The sequence below is a fragment of the Panthera tigris genome, chromosome D2 (genome assembly GCF_018350195.1).
Source record: "Panthera tigris isolate Pti1 chromosome D2, P.tigris_Pti1_mat1.1, whole genome shotgun sequence".
In the NCBI taxonomy this organism is placed as follows: domain Eukaryota; kingdom Metazoa; phylum Chordata; class Mammalia; order Carnivora; family Felidae; genus Panthera; species Panthera tigris.
In genome coordinates this window covers 13,274,906-13,293,082 of record NC_056670.1, presented here as the reverse complement: position 1 = coordinate 13,293,082, position 18,177 = coordinate 13,274,906, and the positions used below count along the sequence as shown (strand labels likewise).

The following is an 18,177-nucleotide window of genomic DNA, read 5'->3' as shown; positions in this document are numbered from 1 at the left end:
TCTCGGGGTTGTGACTTCAAGTCTCACACTGGGTGCAGAGATTACTTAAATAAACTATATATATACATAAAATTTATTGAAACACAGCCACGCCCATTTGTTTACCTCCTGCCTATGGTAGATTTTACACCTACAATGGCAGGGTCAAATGTTCTAAGGAGGCCCCTTGGCCCACAAAGGCCAAAATATTTATTAACTGTCTCTACAGAAAATGTTCCAATCCCTGTTCTAGAGGAATGTCCTCTCCAGCCTCTAGAGATAGGATATGCAAATTTAACATGTGTAGCTATAACTTTACTTTGAAAATGTAAGTAGAAGCACCACAGTATAGTGTTTGACTTTTGATTTATTTTATTTATTTATTTATTTATTTATTTATTTTTAATATGAAATTTACTGTCAAAGAGACAGAGCATGCAGGCAGGGGAGGCGCAGAGAGGGAGACACAGAATCCAAAGCAGGCCGAGGCTCTGAGCTGTCACCACAGAGCCTGATGCAGGGCTTGAACTCGAAAACCATGAGATCATGACCTGAGCCAAAGTCAGACACTTAAGTGACTGAGCCACCCAGCCACCCCTCTTGATTATTTTTTTTAACACTTAACAACTTACCTTAGGAGACTGTTCCATACTGGTACATATATACATCTACCTCTTTTTCTTTTCAAAGTTGATAGTATTCCATTATATTTATGAACTTTAACTTATTTAATTCTAGTGTCTTCCTGTTGCTAACAACAATATAATAAATATTTTGAGCGTTACAAATAAAATTTTAAATGTCTACTTCTTTTTATTCCATGCAATGTATCACTTGATAATACAATTTAAATAATTTCTATCTGTTATTATAAATATTACCATGACAAACTTCTTTATCATCACATATTTCTCCTTGGGACCTATTCTTAGAACCGGAATTAGCTAGTTCTCCAAATACATAGTCAAACTGTTTTCCATAATAATTGTGCCAATGCTTCCAGCAATGCATAAAATATGAATTTCACCGTATTTTCCTAGCACTGGTTTCAATTATACTTTTTTTTTTTTTTTGGCTAGGAATAGTATCCTATTTGATTTGCATTTCTTTGAACAGCTGAGATAGTCATTTTCCACTGATATTTTAAATAGTATTTAGGAACTGACTTTTACTGCTAACTCCCCAGGGAAGGCATCCATTTATAAGAATCACTTGCTACAGAGAACCTATGGTGACCACACATACAAACACTGTTTCAGAGGAGCTGTTTCTGGGTAGACATCTTACTACATGCAAACACTCTAACAAGGCTTAGGCGATGGGAGAACAAGGAGCGCTGGCACAAGAATTTAAATAGTATGCTTATAGTTGATTTTTAATTATTTTTAAATGGTTATGTATCAGGGGAGGGACGCCTAGGCGGCTGCTCAGTCGATTAAGCATCGGACTCTTGATTTCAGCTCAGGTTATGATCTCATGGTTCGCAGGATCGAGCCCCGCACTGGGCTCTGTGCTGATAGTGTGGAGCCTACATGGGAATCGCTTTCCCTCTCTCTCTCTGCCCCTCCCCTGCTTGTGTGTGCATTCTCTCTCAAGATAAACTTAAAAAAAATGGTTACCTATCAAATAAAACCCTGATCCCCTTCCTTTGACAGAATGCTTCTGTATATACTTTCTATATATTAACACTTAATTTCTTTTCGAATCACTCCATGACCCAGACCTTCAGTCTCTCCACAAATTAAAAAGCCTAGACAAAGGTGGAGAGGTATAGGACTTATCACAACCGCAGGAAAGGGAACGAAGAACATTCTTCTGAAGAAAAAGACAATGAAAACCAAAGTGCTTTGATTTTCATCAGAGAATGGGAGCAGTGGAAACAGAGGACGGTCGGGGAGGCATAATCATAAGCTTGCAATGACTTTGTCCCCCCACCCCCGCCCCTAGGGTCCCCTTTCTCTGTTCCCTTCATAGCAAACGTGAGATTTTTCCTAGAGGGTCACCATCTCTACTTCCTTGCCTCCCCCTCTCTTCTGAATCAGCTTTAGACCAGCTTCTGCACCTCCACAGCTCACAGTACATGCTCTCAAAAAGGCCACCGATGATTCCAGCATGGCCCAGCCACTGACCGCTTTGCTGGCCTTTCAGCAGCATTTGGCACAGATGACCACCGGCCTCCTCAACTCTTGGCCACCTTTATCGGTTTTCTTCATTCAAGGCTACTCCTCACGTCTTGCTAGTCTTCTCCCTCTCAGCCCTACTTGTAAAAGCTGGCTTGCCCCAGCTCTCCTTCTTTTGTACCCACATTTGTCTTCTAGGTGATCTACTCAAGTATTGGGGCTTAACAAACCGCTTACAGTTAACTACTGTATTATGGCCAGGCAATGACTTAAAAATTTGCTCTCTAGTCCTGCCTTCCCGCTGAGCTACACGCTTACGTACCCCACTGTCTACCTGGCATCCCACTTGGATGCCTACTAGGCATTTCAAAAAGTAACATGGTGAAAACAAAACGTCTGATCCTGTGTTCCTCAACCCACAATGTTACCTTTTCTAGGTCCTCCTCGGTTTCCAAAGTCAGCACCAAGTAGCCATTTGTTCCTGCTGGAAACCTACAAATCATCTCAATTCCTCTTTGCTCCACCCACACCATATCCATCAGCGAGCGCTATGAACACGGACTGCTCTCCATCTTCCCTGCAAGTACCCCAGTCAAGGCACTGTCGCCCGCTCCCCAGAGCCACTGCGATGGGCTTCCTAATCGACACTGCTTCCTTCTACCCCTGCCCCTCTAGAGTCTGCTTTCTACACAGCAGACAGTGATCTTTAAGTACTATGAATAGACCATGTCATTTCCCTGTTTAAAACTTTGAAACAGCTCTCTGTCTCACTTAGAATAAAATCTCCACCCCTCATCCTTGCCTATAAGGCCCCACAGGAGTCGGCCTCTGCCTACCTAACTGATGTTTCCACTGCTTTCACCACAATGATTTTCTTCCTGCTTCCGAAAGGCACCAAATGTATTCCCTCATAGCAGATGTTCTCACCCTGGGGTGATTTTGCACCCTAGAGGATACCTGAAAAATGTCTCGAGACATTTTTGGTTGTCACAACTGTAGGTTGCTGCTGGCATCCAGTGGGTAGAGGCCAGTGATGCTGCTAATCATCCTGCGGTGCACAGACCTCTCCCCGCCCCCCCTGCCCTGCCCCCCCCCCCCCCCCCCCGTCAGCAAAGACTTACCCGGCCCCAAAATGTCAAAAGTTCCAATGCTGTTTTCTCTGCCCAGGACTCTTTTAGGGACCGAGCACCGTGTCTCCCCCAATTTCTATGCTGAAGCCCTAACTTCCAATGTGACAGTATTTGGAGATAAGCAATACGTTTCCTGTTGTTTAAGACCCCAGTCGTGGTACTTCGTTATGGCAGCCCTGGCAGACTAAGAGAACTCTTTTCCCCCAGATTTAACTTCTCTCGCTTCCTCTGGTCATTCAGGTCTCAATGAACATGTCCTGATCATTTGTAACCTAACACAACCCATCCAATCTCTGCCTTAACATTACTCTCTTCACAGTGCTGTTGGCTATCTGAAATCTTATTTGTTTTGTTTCGTTTTTTAAAGCAGACTATCTATAAACTCCATGAAAGTGAACATTGTGACCTGTGACTTGAGATCATTTTTTCTTTAAATTCTTCCCCATTTTATAGATGAGGAAAGTAAGGCAGAGCGATTAAAGAACTTGCCCGAAGACCCAGACATAAACTCACATGAATCTAACTGTGGGGTCATAAACTGCTGGCTTAAGTAAAGGAAGGTTAACACTTACTTTCTCTCTCTTTCTTCTTTAAACGCTTTCTCCTCCGATCAATGGAAGCGACTTCAGATTTTAATGACAGATAATGTTTTCTGATTTCCTGAAGTTTCTCTTGAAGAATTGTGATGCGTTCAGCACTTGTCATATTTTCCAAGTCCGCTGTGAATTTAAAACTTTCATCAGTATGTAGTATGGTTGTAGAAAAATGTCAAGACAGATAAACTAAAACCAAGGCTTGTGAGCATTTGTTTCCCCGAGATTTTTTTTTCTAGCTAGAACATGAGAAGCTATGCCTACATAAGGGCGCCTGGCTGGCTCAGTTAGTGGAGCACGTGAGTCTTGATCTCATGGTTGTAGGCTCTAGCCCCACACTGGGTTTAGAGATTACTTAAAAATAAAATCTTTAGGGGTGTCAGGGCGGTTCAGTGGGTTAAGCCTCTGACTCTTGATTTCAGCTCAGGTTATGATCCCAGAGTCATGGATCAGCCCCGAGTCAGGGTCCATGCTGAGTGTGGAACCTGCTTCAGATATTCATTCATTCTCTTTCATTCTCTCTCTCTTTCTCTTCCCTCCCTCCCTCCCTCTCCCCTACATGCATGCTGTCTCTCTCCCTCTCTCAAAAATGTAAATAAATAAATAAAATAGGGGCGCCTGGGTGGCTCAGTCGGTTAAGTGTCCAACTCTGGCTCAGGTCATGATCTCAGTTTGTGGGTTCAAGCCCCACGTTGGGCTCTGTGCTAACAGCTCAGAGTCTGGAGCCCACTTAGGAGTCTGTGTCTCCCTCTCTCTCTGCCCCTCCCCTGCTTGTACTCTCTCTCTCAAAAATAAATAAACATTAAATAAATAAATACACACATACATACATACACACATACATACATACATACATAAAATAATCTTTTAAAAAAAGGTATGCCTATATATGCCAGGTACATAATACATGCATGTTATCTGTTGAATGTATGCGTGTGTAGAATTAAAAACCTTATAACCTAAACATGCATGCTAAAAATTCCTCATTCATATACAGTATCACCACAATGTATCACTAAAACTTATACTTGGAAAGACACCAAAATGTTAAAATTGAATATATTTTTGAATGTCAGGACTGTGGATAAATTTTTCTCTTTTGGCCTCTTTTTGTTCTTTCTTTAGATTTTTATGAGTATGTGTAATGTGTGGTTGTTTGGGTTTTTTTTGAGTATATATAACTTTTAAGTTGTAGGAAAATTTTTAAAAGCTCTAAAGAGCAGTTTTCAATTTCCTAAGAATATCTCCGTGTGTGAGAAACGCTGGGATAATCTTTTTTCGAAAAGTGTTTATTACGGAGATTTCTCACATAAACAAAAGTATAGAGAATATAGAATAATGGAGTCCCATATACCACCACCCAGCTTCAGTGATTAGCAATTATGGCAAATCTTGTTTTATTTATACCCCATCTACTCCCACCCCCAAGACTAGGTTGTTTTAAAGCAAATTTCTAATATCATATCATAAATATCTACTCAATGTTGGCATCTGCCTGAATTGCCTTAAAATTTTTCTGTTAGCAATTTGTTTATTCAAATCAAGATCCAAATATGCTCTCGACACTACAACTGGTCATGATGTCTCAAGTTTGGTTACAGCCTCTTTTTCAGAGGGATTAGCCTCAAAATTACTAGGCTGAAGCTTCTTCCTCTTACTAGGTGTCACTTACACATCTGAAAACTCCATTTGTAAACTTTGGGTAGTCGATTACTGGGTTCCTTGAGATCAGGATCCTTGTCACCATTCTTTCCACATTTTCCCGGGGACTGTGTCCTGGCCGGAGATTTGGTACTGTGAGACTTCATTCCAGTAGAAACTGATTTGACTGACTGAGTCTTCGTTACACTTTCCCCAGCAGAAAGTTCTTCACTATCACTACTGTTTGCTGAAATAAAAGTAGAAAGAAAAGCGTGAGTAAACAGAAAAGTAACAAAAAATTTGTCACAGACTTTAGTGAAAAATTAATTTTAAAATTAACTGCATGACTTTATTACTCAAATAAATACCTTGCTTTATAGACCCTGCCTAGAAACCTGGAAAATTGTCATGTATAAATACAGTAGCATCTCAGTTTAGGAAAACAAAACCAAAACCAAAAAATGCTTCTTACCTGAATTGCCAATAATAGTTTTTTTAAAAAAACATTCAAACTAATCTTCCGTTATACCTGGTAGACTATCGAATGTATCATAATTTCAATGGCTTTTTATTCTATTAGATTACTATATATAAAATAGAATACAGCATCTTTTTAAGTGACTCATTGTAGCAACTTAATTTTCACATTTTGGGTTGTATACAGAACCCAGGTACATGTAACACTTTTTCTACTCCTCTGGCCACAAGCAAACAATGAAAGATAATCATGAAATTCCTTAAAAAAAACTTCTTTGGGAATGAACTCTAAACTCTGATGTGTACAATGATTTTTTTTTCCTTAAGTAACTCCTACGTCGTAGCTTGTGGACTAAAATAAACCATCAGTTATACTCTGGTAAATATATTCACTATGAAGATTTCACAAATCTGCAAAATAATTATGTTACAACTGCCTTTGCTGATTAAAGCCTCGGTACTGGAACAGAAAGGCTTAACCTTGACTGTTTAACCATGTGAATGAGTAGATGATGGGATTGATATTTCCATGGATTACCTTTCTGGATACAAAGTATTATCTTAGATTCCATGAGTTAGTTCAACTTTACTAAATTTTTCTCAGAGAATGGCTTCCTCATTCTGATTTATCAAGCCTTAAGCCCAATAATTAAAATGGGAGAATACAATTAACTGTTACTGCTACAGAACGGTGTTTGAATACAATTAAATATACCCACTATACCGCTAAATTATAGGAATACATTAACGGACTCGTTGAACAGGAGCCCTCCTAGGATCTGTCATTAAATGGTAAAGTCTTGAAGACAAAAACATCACTGTGTAGTAACACTTTAAATATCCTGTTGGTTATTCCAAATAATTGGTGATCAATTTGGCATGTATTGATTGATTCTTTATCTACTAACAGCTACCCCAAAAAAGGCACAGTCGGGCTCTCAAAGCCTGACAAGTATTCTAGATAGGAAAGGTAGACAGCAGCTCCTCCCACTGTGGTGTTTTGAGAATGAAGAAACTCCACCACTCCTTTACACACATCTCGAAAGGATCCCCCCCAAGCCCCCCACTGCTGCTCTGGAAGCCCTGGCAACTGCTAGCTAAGCCACCCAAGGCTTGGCCCCGCTCTGATGCAGTGGTCTGCCTCAGCCCGGCTTTCACGGCCTTGCTGAGCACAGCCGCCCGGGGCCCCGAGGGACGCCATATTCACCGCCTGGAAGTCATATGGGCTCAGCAGAACCTCGGGGAGCTGGCCGCATAACCCTTTTCTGCACTGAAGTGCAGCCAAGCCGGCCGATAGCAAAGGTCAGGCAGTGGAGGTGGCAGGAGTCTCCTGGAAGAGCAGCAGGAGGTCAGTGTGGGGCACCTGAAAAAAAATTCTTTACATATTTTCTGCTTCTCACTTTGTCTACAAAAGAGAGATTAAATGTGCAGCTCTCAGGAGAAATACAGTATATAAATTCCTGCTGGTCAACAAACAGAGCCATTACTAAAGTTCAGTCTTTAGTACTGCTTCTAGCTGCTCTTGGGACACAGAGTTTGGGGCACGAACGACAAAAGTAACAGACTGGACTTGTTGGAGGTACAGCTCTAAGGCTACCTGGATTGTTCTCTTCCAGTCTGATTTTGCCTTGAAGAATTACAAAGCAATCAATTTCACTGTAATAAAAATAATATATAATTGAAGCATTTTCAATTATATGTGATACATACAATGGCAATTGGAAAAACCGTGGGACATAAAACTAACAAAGATGTTGAGTTTACATTACAATGGCTATTATTTTCAAAAGGATTACCTGGTCATTCATCAGCAATCAATACCACTGCTGAATAACACCAGACTGCTTAATCCTAGAGTTTACCTAGGATCAGAAGACTTCTGTGTGATTTTTTTGACGGTAGAGACAAAAATCAAAATCTTTAACTATCCCATATCCTGAATGCCCCTTTCTTAATGGGGAGGGAGGGGGGGCGGGGGTGGGGGGGAGGGGAAACGTATCCGCCATTATTTTTATACATAAATAATTAGAGGTTTCACACTTACTGCCTTTTCCCTTTTTTTTGTTGTTTACCACTGCTGCTTTATGGCTTCGCTTCTGCTTTTTTGATGAACTTCCTCCTCCCTGAGATTCTTTCCCTCTTTTCTGACCTGTACAGGCTATGATGGAAAAGAAATGATTAAGTAACACAAAATAAAATCAAGCTTTCCTAGGTATAAATTAATCTCACATTTTAGAAGCATAGAACAATTCTCAAACTATGCATGTTCTTTATGAGCTTTACAAATTATCATAGAATTACTATAATTTTTAGAATGAATTTTCATTAATTGAATTATTACACATAATAAAAGAGTTTTAAAAAAGCAAATAAAGTATGCACATCCTTCTTAGAAAAATCAGATACAAACTAAAAATAGTTCTCAATATAGAACTGGGAGTTTATGAGTCTAGTAACTCCAAAAACAGGTAAATGATGAAAATAAAAACTGAAATTTGCGAAAATTCAATAGAACCAAAATATTAAGATTTAGTCACAGATGAAAACATTAATGATATAGCTTACAATGATATTAACAACTTTAAAATATCATCATATTAATGGGATAAATTTTAGTAGTAATTCACACTTAGCTGTTTTACCAATTTCTTTCTTTTTTTTATTTTATTTTATTTTTTTTTAATTTGTTTTTTCAACGTTTTTTATTTATTTTTGGGACAGAGAGAGACAGAGCATGAACGGGGGAGGGGCAGAGAGAGAGGGAGACACAGAATCGGAAACAGGCTCCAGGCTCCGAGCCATCAGCCCAGAGCCTGACGCGGGGCTCGAACTCACGGACCGCGAGATCGTGACCTGGCTGAAGTCGGATGCTTAACCGACTGCGCCACCCAGGCGCCCCACCAATTTATTTCTTTTAACAGTAACTTCACTGCCAGGGCACTGGTTAACACATATACCATTTATAAATCCAGCATAATGATCCTATGAAACGTTTCACCTTCTTGGTAGGAAATGATCCTGAAACTTCATAAATGTCTTCCTTTTCTTCAAGGACTAGCCCACATCCTACATCTTCACTAAGACTTTCCATGACCGGCCAGGCTTCATGGCTTGACAACTACTCCAAGCTATAGTTTCAGTACATTTTTCTCTATACTATTAACTTGGTCCACAGCATCTACTGTGTTTCTATGTATTTCTAATTATATATATATATATCGTCTACCAGACTATCTTTTCCGGAGATTAATAAAGTCCTGTTTCTATTCAGTACAATGAAATACTATACTGTATACTACTATAGTATTAAAATACTATAATGACATGATACAGATGTGATAAAAATTATGGCATGTTTGCTACAAAAAATATTTCTTAGTCCTGTTACCAACGATAATATCAGTCGAGTATATAAGACATGGCTTCCTTGGTCAAAAACGGAATAGGCCATTAACTGTTTTGTTTGCAACTTCTAGACTGTTTTTTAATTACATCTTAGCAATAACTTCTTCTAAAGCTATTTTAATATAACAACTTAAATAAAACACAAAGAAGGTGATGAAGATAATGACTATATTGAAGCACAGAATCTTAAAAATAATTGTCAAGTTTCTCCCTAAAAGAGTTTTAATTCTGAAGCTTTCAGCTGCAAGAAATAAAGAGTAATGGAAGCCACTGGATGTAAGTAAGTAAACGTAAGCCAACTGGAGGGAAATCCTAAATCTAAATTGTAAAATTTACATTTTTACTTTTGACACAATGTGAATTCTCTGGTTATCAGTAGACAAATTTCTTAAAATAAGGCCATATGAAATAAATGCTTAAGAATTTCTTTCTTTTAAAAAAAAAATTTTTTTTTTTAACGTTTATTTGTTTTTGAGACATAGACAGAGACAGAGACAGAGCGAGCATGAGCAGGAGAGGAGCACAGAGAGAGGGAGACACAGAATCTGAAGCAGGCTCCAGGCTCTGAGCTGTCAGCACAGAGCCTGACACGGGGCTCGAACCCACGAACTGCGAGATCATGACCTGAGCCGAAGTCGGACGCTCAACCGACTGAGCCACCCAGGCGCCCCAAGAATTTATTTCTAAAGAGAGATCAATTCTCTCTTTGCTCTGGTATAGCAGATGGTCTCTGTTACCCTAAATTTGGGAGTATTTCTTCTAAAGTTTCTTTTTGTTTTTAATTTATTTTGAGAGAGAGAGAGAAAGAGAGAGAGAGAGAGAGAGAGAGAGAGAGAGAGAATATCCCATGACTCACGAACCATGAGATCATGACCTGAGCCAAGACTAAGAGTTGGACGCTTAACCGACTGAGCCACCCAGGCGCCCCAGGAGTATTTCTTAAGTTGCATTCTTTTCAACCTAGTCAAGATTAAGATTCAAAAGGGCAATGCTAACCTGCTTCTATCAGAAGCTACCGTATCTCTTTTTTATGGCACACATACTGTAGCTGTATGTGTGAATGTGAAAAACCAAAGAAGATCCCAATTGCACTGCAATTATATCTTTTACTTAATATTTATTTTTTAAAAAGAAATGTTTTAAGTCAAGATTTGTGTGACAGTGTTCCATCAATTGTACCTCACTAAAGCTGGAAAAAGAAAAAAAGGAAAAAAAAATTTGTGTGAGAAAATTAGGAATTAACCCACCTGATCTGTATCACATCTCTTTAAGCTTAGCTAAAAATCTCAAACTAGCATAATAAAAACCGGTATGTTACGTAAAGTACACATCCTATCTTTACAGCGAAAAAGTAGGTTTCAAAGCCAACTGTCGGCGTATATTCTATTCATCTAAAGACACCTGAATGAAGTGGTCTGCAAGAAGAATGAAGACACACGAATAGCTATGGCAAAATCAAAGGGCACCAATACTTTTAAAAGTACTAATTTGGGTTTCCACTTTTAACAACTTCACGGAAAATCAAAAAAGTATTACTGGAGGGTAACATACACATTGCTCCTTCGATCTGGAAGCTATGCATCTAAGAAAGCATCAAATTCCTTTACAAACTCACACAAGTTAGTCAGGCTTGAAAATCAGTTTGACACGGTTGTCTGAGGAAAGCAGTGCCTGGACAGTTGGTTGCTCCAAACCCCTACATACAGTATTTGGTTAAGGGTGGAGGGGTCTGTCAACAAATCAAAATGTTTGTGAGAAAACGCACATCGGTTACAATTGCGAAAACAACGTCACAGATATATATTGAAGCTGCTCATGCCACATAGTCAACCAGCGTATAAGGAATCTTCAAAAAGGTGTGGATTTGGGCCTGGGTGCGTGCCCAGCACGGGCTCTGGTCCCCTGGGGATGTCACGGACAGCTCACGCACGGGACGGTAAGTCCCCCCCAAGCTTTTCAGCGCATTCGCTATCCATTACTCAAAGCACCCTGCCAATTTCCATTTTTACCGCGTTCACGCAAGGACTTCACTTCTGCGCCTCGTGCTCTAACGAGCGCTACCGCGAAGCCCTTGGAAACGTCAGAAGGTTCTACACTACGCCAACGGACACGGCTCGGCCCTCACCTCTGTCCGGGTGCTCTGGTTCCGGCTGATTGCTGCCGCTGGAGCTCACGCTGGCGTCAAAGCCTGCCGGCGAGCTGGTCCCTTCCGACTGGAGGTCCTGCAGCTCCCCCGCGACACTGTCCACCTCAATTGTGCTATCGGTCTCACTCTTGATACTGCGAACCTCTTCTTGGTTCGGGGCCAGCGGCTCCGACACGGTCACCGAAGACTGCTGCCGACCGGCTTCCGTTACAGTGACCGAGGAAGGCGACTCGGGGGTGGTAGGGGGGGTGTTGAGCACGGAGTTGCTGCCGCTGCTGGGAAATTCCGCTTTTTTGTCGGTGACCTCCGCCGGCTTCTCCTCGGCGGGCTTACTGTCGGCGCCGGCCGGCGGCGGTGTTTCCAGCTCGGCGCTGGGGGGGCAGCCCTCCTCCTCGGCCACCGGCTGCAACGAGCCCTCTGCGGACGCCTCCTCGGGGGCGGGATGGGGCGGGGAGGCTGCCGCCTCAGTGTCCGAGTCTGAAAAGAGCTCCTTCAGAGTCTTCTTCGGCCACTGTCCCTGAATGCTCGACCACACGTCTTTCCGATCTTTAGCTCTGCTGTTCTGAAGTCTCTCATCAGAGTTATTTAAAAGTTTTATCCTTTTTTCTGCCACTTCTGAAAATCCTGAATAGAAACCGGTTGTCCGTAGAGATTTTCGCTTTTCCTCCAAACCGTTGTATTTCTTCGTTGGCGTCATCTTTGTTTTTGATTTTTCGTCCTCCTCTTCATCCGAAGAGCTGTTGCTGCTGTTCTCTATGCAAAGCGATTCTTTGCTCTTGGCCTTCTCTTCCTTTTTGCCAGGCGATCCAGTTTTCAAACACTCCTCTGTAGTGCAATACCTTCTTTTACCACGTTTGACTTGAGGCTTTGAAGACTTCTCTGCGCTGTCCTTCTTACCGTCTTTTCTCTTTTTTGTGATTTCATCGTCTTCTTCATAATCCGTATCTTCAGATAATCCTTCCATATCTTTTCTTAATCTTTCTGGAGATTTTGACACCGCTTTGGAGATCACCGAATCTGCATGGACTTTGTTGTCTTCTAGCAAAGATGAACTGTTCTGTTCCTCTTTTGCAATAAGATCGTTTCTGGTATGGGTCAAATGATCGATCTTCGATTCCTCTTTGCCACTGTGGTCTCTGTCTTGAGCACCTGTCTCATCCTCCTGCTCACTGTCTTCAGCAGAACTTTCAGAAGCTAGAAAAGAAGAAACACCGGTGAGTATGATAAGGACACCAGCAGTGTCTTCCCTGTGCACGGCCCTCTCTCTCTATATTAGCCCCTATGTTTACAGTCCTCTTGGATTGCTAGGTGTCATCGTTATTTTGCAGGTGACGCAACTAAGCTTTGGAGATTTAAGACACTCACACAACGATGGTAATTTTTTTTAAGGTAGGCTTCATGCCCAGCATGAGTCGGAACTCATGACCCTGAGATCGAGACGTTAGCTGAGATCAAGAGTCTGATGCTTAACTGACTGAGGCTCCCAGGCGCCCCATGATGGTAATGTTGTGTACTGTGACCGTGGTTGTAGTTACACCACCATATATTTTTGCCAAAATACATCAAATGGTAAGCGTAAAAGTTGTGAATTTTGTTGTTTGTAGGTTATACCTCAATAAAGCAGATTATGAAAAAGAAACTCCTCCAAATTTATGAGTAGAAAATAACTGCAGTCAGGATGGAATCCCGGGTTATTCTAACTTCCAAGTCTGTATATGAAATTGTAAGCTTCATTTTCAATGTAGCAATCAATGATTAGGCAAAGATTTGTGAACAATGAATTTCCAAATTGTTTTTTGTCTTTTTTTTTTTTTTTTTTTTTTTTAAAGAGAGAGAGAGCATGAGCGGGGGAGAGGGGCAGAGGGAAAGAGAATCTCAAGCAGGTTCCACACCCAGCACAGAGCCCAAGGTGAGGCTCGATCCTATAAGCCTGAGATCGGGACCTAAGCCGAAATCAAGAGTTGAATGTTTGACTGAGCCACCCAGGTGCCCTGTTTTCTACAATGTTTTAAAGAGTAGACCCAATTAACTTAAGTAACTGATACATTACATAAAAATATTTACAGAATTGATTTCTTGAAAGTACATTTCAGTAAATGGATTCAACTAAGTATAAAAAGTAATTGCCTTTATCGTGATTTTAATAAAACATTTACTGTGAAACTGCTACATGCCAGATACTTTGGTACGCTTTGCATAGACTGTCTGACTCAGTCTCACAAAAACCCTATGAGGGGTATATTATTATTAACCCCATTTTATAGTTTAGGAGACTAGGATGTAGAGAGGTTAAACCGCTCCAAAGAGCTAGTAAAAGTAGAGAAGAAACAGAAACCTAAGGCATTTGGCTCCTGAATTTATAATTGTGACTACAACGCTACCTATGTTCTTTAGCTAAGTTTGCTACAAGTAAAAAAGAACAGACACAATTAAGGTAGTTAAAAACTTTTAAACGTTTCAATGTGTTTCTGTACAACTGAACTGTTTTAATTATCAAAGCACTGCATATATGACTAAAAACAAATGGAAACTCAATAGAAAACCAACAGCTCTTTTTCTTCCTTCCCAAGCCTCCAAAGTCTCAAAACCATGTTTTCTGATAGTATATAAGAGATGTGCTCACTTAGGAAGTTTAGCCTGCAATGAGCCATGGGTATTGTATTAATACTCCTATCTCCTGCCATACTTTCCATATATAGTTATCTTCAGTTAATTATTAAAAAAAAAATTTTTTTTAATGTTTTTATTTTTGAGACAGAGAGAGGCAGAGCATGAGCAGGGGAGGGGCAGACAGAGAGGGAGACACAGAATCCAAAGCAGGCTCCAGGCTCTGAGCTGTCAGCACAGAGCCCGACGCGGGGCTCGAACTCACGGACCGTGAGATCATGACCTGAGCCGAAGCCGGACGCTTAACTGACTGAGCCACCCAGGCGCCCCTTCAGTTAATTAAATATACTGTTTATAATATACATAAATGTGGTTCACTACAGAAAGAAGCACCACACTTGACAAACTTCCTTCCTCATAGAGCCATTTCTCCAAGCTTCCAAAATCCTTCCTTTTGACGGTACATCTTCCTTTTCTAAGGCTTTTTCACATTTATTTCAGTTGCTCCATGCAGGCAAGCACTCCATCCAGTTCCCTTATTCACCGAATCTCTCTATCCTGAAGACCTACTTTCTACTCCATTTAGTTTGGTGGCTCTCTGGGTCTGCTCTAACAGCTATCATCTTAGTAATTCCCTTCATTACTTTCTTTTTTGCTTTTTTATATTTATTTATTTATTCTGAGAGAGAGTGAGAGAGAGCGCGAGCATGCACAGGGGAGGGGGAGAGAGGGGGAGAGGGAGAGGGAGAGGGAGAGGGAGGGGGGGGGGGGGGGGGAGAGAGAGAGAGAGAGAGAGAGAGAGAGAGAGAGAGAGAGAGAGAATATCCCAAGCAGGCTCTGCGCTGTCAGCACAGATCCTGATGCTGCGCTCTGTCCCACGAACCCTGAGATCATGACCTGAGCCGAAATCAAGAGATAGACGCTTAACTGACTGAACCACCCAGGCCCCCCCACCTTCACTGCTTTCTCTTGACTGAGACCCACAGGGATGTGAATTGCCCATCTTCCTCCTTCTTGGTTTATTCCCAGATTGTCTTAGAGCACATCATCTAGTACTTTCCTTAAAAAGGCACAAGGAGGTAAATATTCTTTGTCCTTATGTGTCCAAATACATCTTTACTCTCAAATTTCATCGTTTTATCGATAGTTTAACCAGGTACAGAATTCTAAGTTGAAAATTATTTTCCTTCAAAAATTTGAAGGTACTGCCCCTTGCCTTATAGTTTAAAAACACTACTTTCATTTATCTCCTCAACCATAGTGGTGGTTTTTTATTCCTGGTATTTTTAATTTCATAATAACGTACTGTGGCATGGTTCTTTATTCACGAATTTATCAGGTACCGGGTAGGCTTGTTCAATTTAAAGATTCGTGTCTGTCAGTTCTGGAGATTTTTCTTCTTTAATTTTTTTTTTTCAACGTTTTTTATTTATTTTTGGGACAGAGAGAGACAGAGCATGAACGGGGGAGGGGCAGAGAGAGAGGGAGACACAGAATCGGAAACAGGCTCCAGGCTCCGAGCCATCAGCCCAGAGCCTGACGCGGGGCTCGAACTCACCGACCGCGAGATCGTGACCTGGCTGAAGTCGGACGCTTAACCGACTGTGCCACCCAGGCACCCCTGGAGATTTTTCTTCTTTTAGTTACCTGTTTATTCCTCTGTCCACCCGAGGACTATTCTAGAATGATCTTAGTGATTGGTATGTATATGGCAGACTGGGGAGGACAACCCACCACCACATATACAGCATTCTCTAAGACAGATAGAACTGCCACACTCTATATAATACAGCACGGAGTGATGAGGTACAAATCAAAAAATAAATAACGTAGTCGTGAGACAGTTCATAAGAAAACTAGGGTTTCGCTTTTTCAAAATCCAACTGCTTTTTAGTTACTTATAACCAGGCATGCTGTTCCCATGGCTTCTTGATTCCTCAGGCGGATTCTAGCAGTAATGCTGGTGTCACTCTCCCCAGCGTGAAAAACAAAGATATACACACGTGAGTATCCTCAAACCACAGTGGTGTGCACGGTTACCTGTTCATTTCTTCCCCTCTGATTTCACTATTTACTATTCAGTATCACTCATCTTCTTACATTTCTATCACTGCTTTCTCACATTTTCTCAAAGTTTTCCTCGACTCCAAACTGTGTTTGACTGAATTTTAATTTCAATGTCTAATTCTAGGTGTTTCTTGTTCTCTGTTACTTTATCACTGTATCCTGTTCTTGTTTTACAGATGCTTACGGGTTTTCTGAGATTAATAATAACCGGAGAGAACTAATATGCTTCTTACCTTCATTATCTCTCTCCTCAAGGGTCACGCCTTCCGTCTTAGTTTCCACATTTTATGTGGGAGCTCTCCTTGACTGTTCACACTGAAGGATGACCTACTAAAACCTGACTGTATTGGTAGGGCTTATTAATGGATAAGCTTTCCATTAGGTGATTCAGCAGGGATCTAGTTTACTTGAGGGGATCTCTGGTGCCTAAATGTGAAATATTATTCTCTAGAGATATTCAATCACTCCACAGAATTCCAACAATCACCCACCCTCTTGTTCTGTTCCCAGCTCATCTCATGCCAGGGAAGAGACTCCTAGCTACCTGTGTTCTACACTCATGGGTGGCCTCAATTTTTCTTTATATATTCATGTACATATACATATGCATTCATAGCAGCAATCATTTTTAAGCTGGAAATAACCTGAATGTCTTAAATTTGATCTATGGCCAAATCAAAAATAAAATTTACCACAGAAAAGAGAAAATATGAAGAAGAGAATATGTGAAATGTTACAAATATGGCACTTGTGATGGTCATTGTTGAATTATGTACAATAGGAAAAATAATGAAAATAATCTAAATACCTTTTTTCATCAAGCGTTAAATAAATAGAGATACAGCCATTTAGTTGTATGAATGTGCTGATACGAAAAGATTTATCAGTTCTACTATGCCAAGCCCCCCCGAAAAGGTGGGGTTTTGTAGTGTTAATGATCCCATTTATAAAAATATCGTATCTGTGCATATGTATATATATTTGTTTGGGATATGTATTAATGTGTTAATATGGAACATATTAATATATATTAATAATTATATATTACAACACACATATCATACACGTGGCATGTTAACACAATCTCTGAAATAATACGCTAACAAAAATAGGGACAATAGGAGAGAACAATAGAATGCGTAAGCCAAAAAGCAGATGGATGAGAGTAAACAGACCCAAGCCAGCAGTGAGTAGAGCTGAGAAAAAACCCAATTCTCCAGACTCTTCAATAAAAATTGGCTGTATCAGGTGACTGTGAAAATGAAAAGTGGAGGAGGCAGCTTAACATAAGGAGCATCGGGTGAACATTATTCGAAAAGCATCTAGATCCCTAGGTCCTCACCCTGTGGGTTGCCAGGTGACCACTCTTCTGGAGGTTTATTTTCTGAAGATGGTGAAGACAGGATTTCTGGCCTAGGCAATGCTAAGAACTATTGAAGGCGCAGGTACAGATGTGATGCTGAACTCAGTGGGATCAGTGGACTACAACTGCTAAGAATTTCCCCTCCTTCCTTCCCTAATCCTCAACTGGATCCTAAACGCTAGAAGACATTCTCTTACCTTCCAGTCAGGGCTGGAAGACTCTTTTCTCTGGGATGCAAGTGGACTAAGAAAAAGACCTAAAGACCTGACAGTAGTCCTCTCCAAAAAATGGCCCACCCAGATTACCTTAGAGTGAAATTAACTCAAAGTTGACAAGTCCCAACCATGTGCTCAAGATTCCTAATCAGGAGAAGACAGCCAAGGAAAAAGACCTTCATAGGGAAGAGATCAAAACAATAAAGCAGGAAAAAGCAAACTGGAAGTAGCTAACCATGCAAAAGAAGAACAAAAAATTTACAATATCCTTTGGAAAGAGCAAAACCAGAAAGGTTAAGATCTTGTACCCATCTTGAAAGAAGAGAATGGTATGAGAACATGTAGAAAATGAAGAGCTCTTGAAAATTAAAAATATACCAGCTGTCACCAAACATTACAGCAGTAAATTAAATAGTTTTTAAAAGGATAAGAGG

At 40.7% G+C, this 18,177-nt stretch overlaps 1 protein-coding gene across 3 annotated transcripts in view; it reads right to left on the bottom strand.

Annotated features, from left to right (window-relative positions):
* Window positions 1-18,177, bottom strand: part of ARID4B (AT-rich interaction domain 4B) — a 151,907-nt gene that overhangs the window by 2,962 nt on the left and 130,768 nt on the right. For 2 of the 3 annotated variants that reach the window (XM_007086034.3, XM_042959926.1), the window contains 4 exons: window positions 11,471-12,685; window positions 7,985-8,098; window positions 5,495-5,710; window positions 3,802-3,948 (listed from right to left, as the gene is read on the bottom strand). In XM_007086034.3, coding sequence (XP_007086096.2) covers window positions 3,802-3,948; window positions 5,495-5,710; window positions 7,985-8,098; window positions 11,471-12,685 — 1,692 coding nt within the window. Of the gene's footprint in view, window positions 1-3,801; window positions 3,949-5,494; window positions 5,711-7,147; window positions 7,304-7,984; window positions 8,099-11,470; window positions 12,686-18,177 lie in introns of those variants that run through there. The other variant, XR_006208961.1, reaches the window with a different exon arrangement.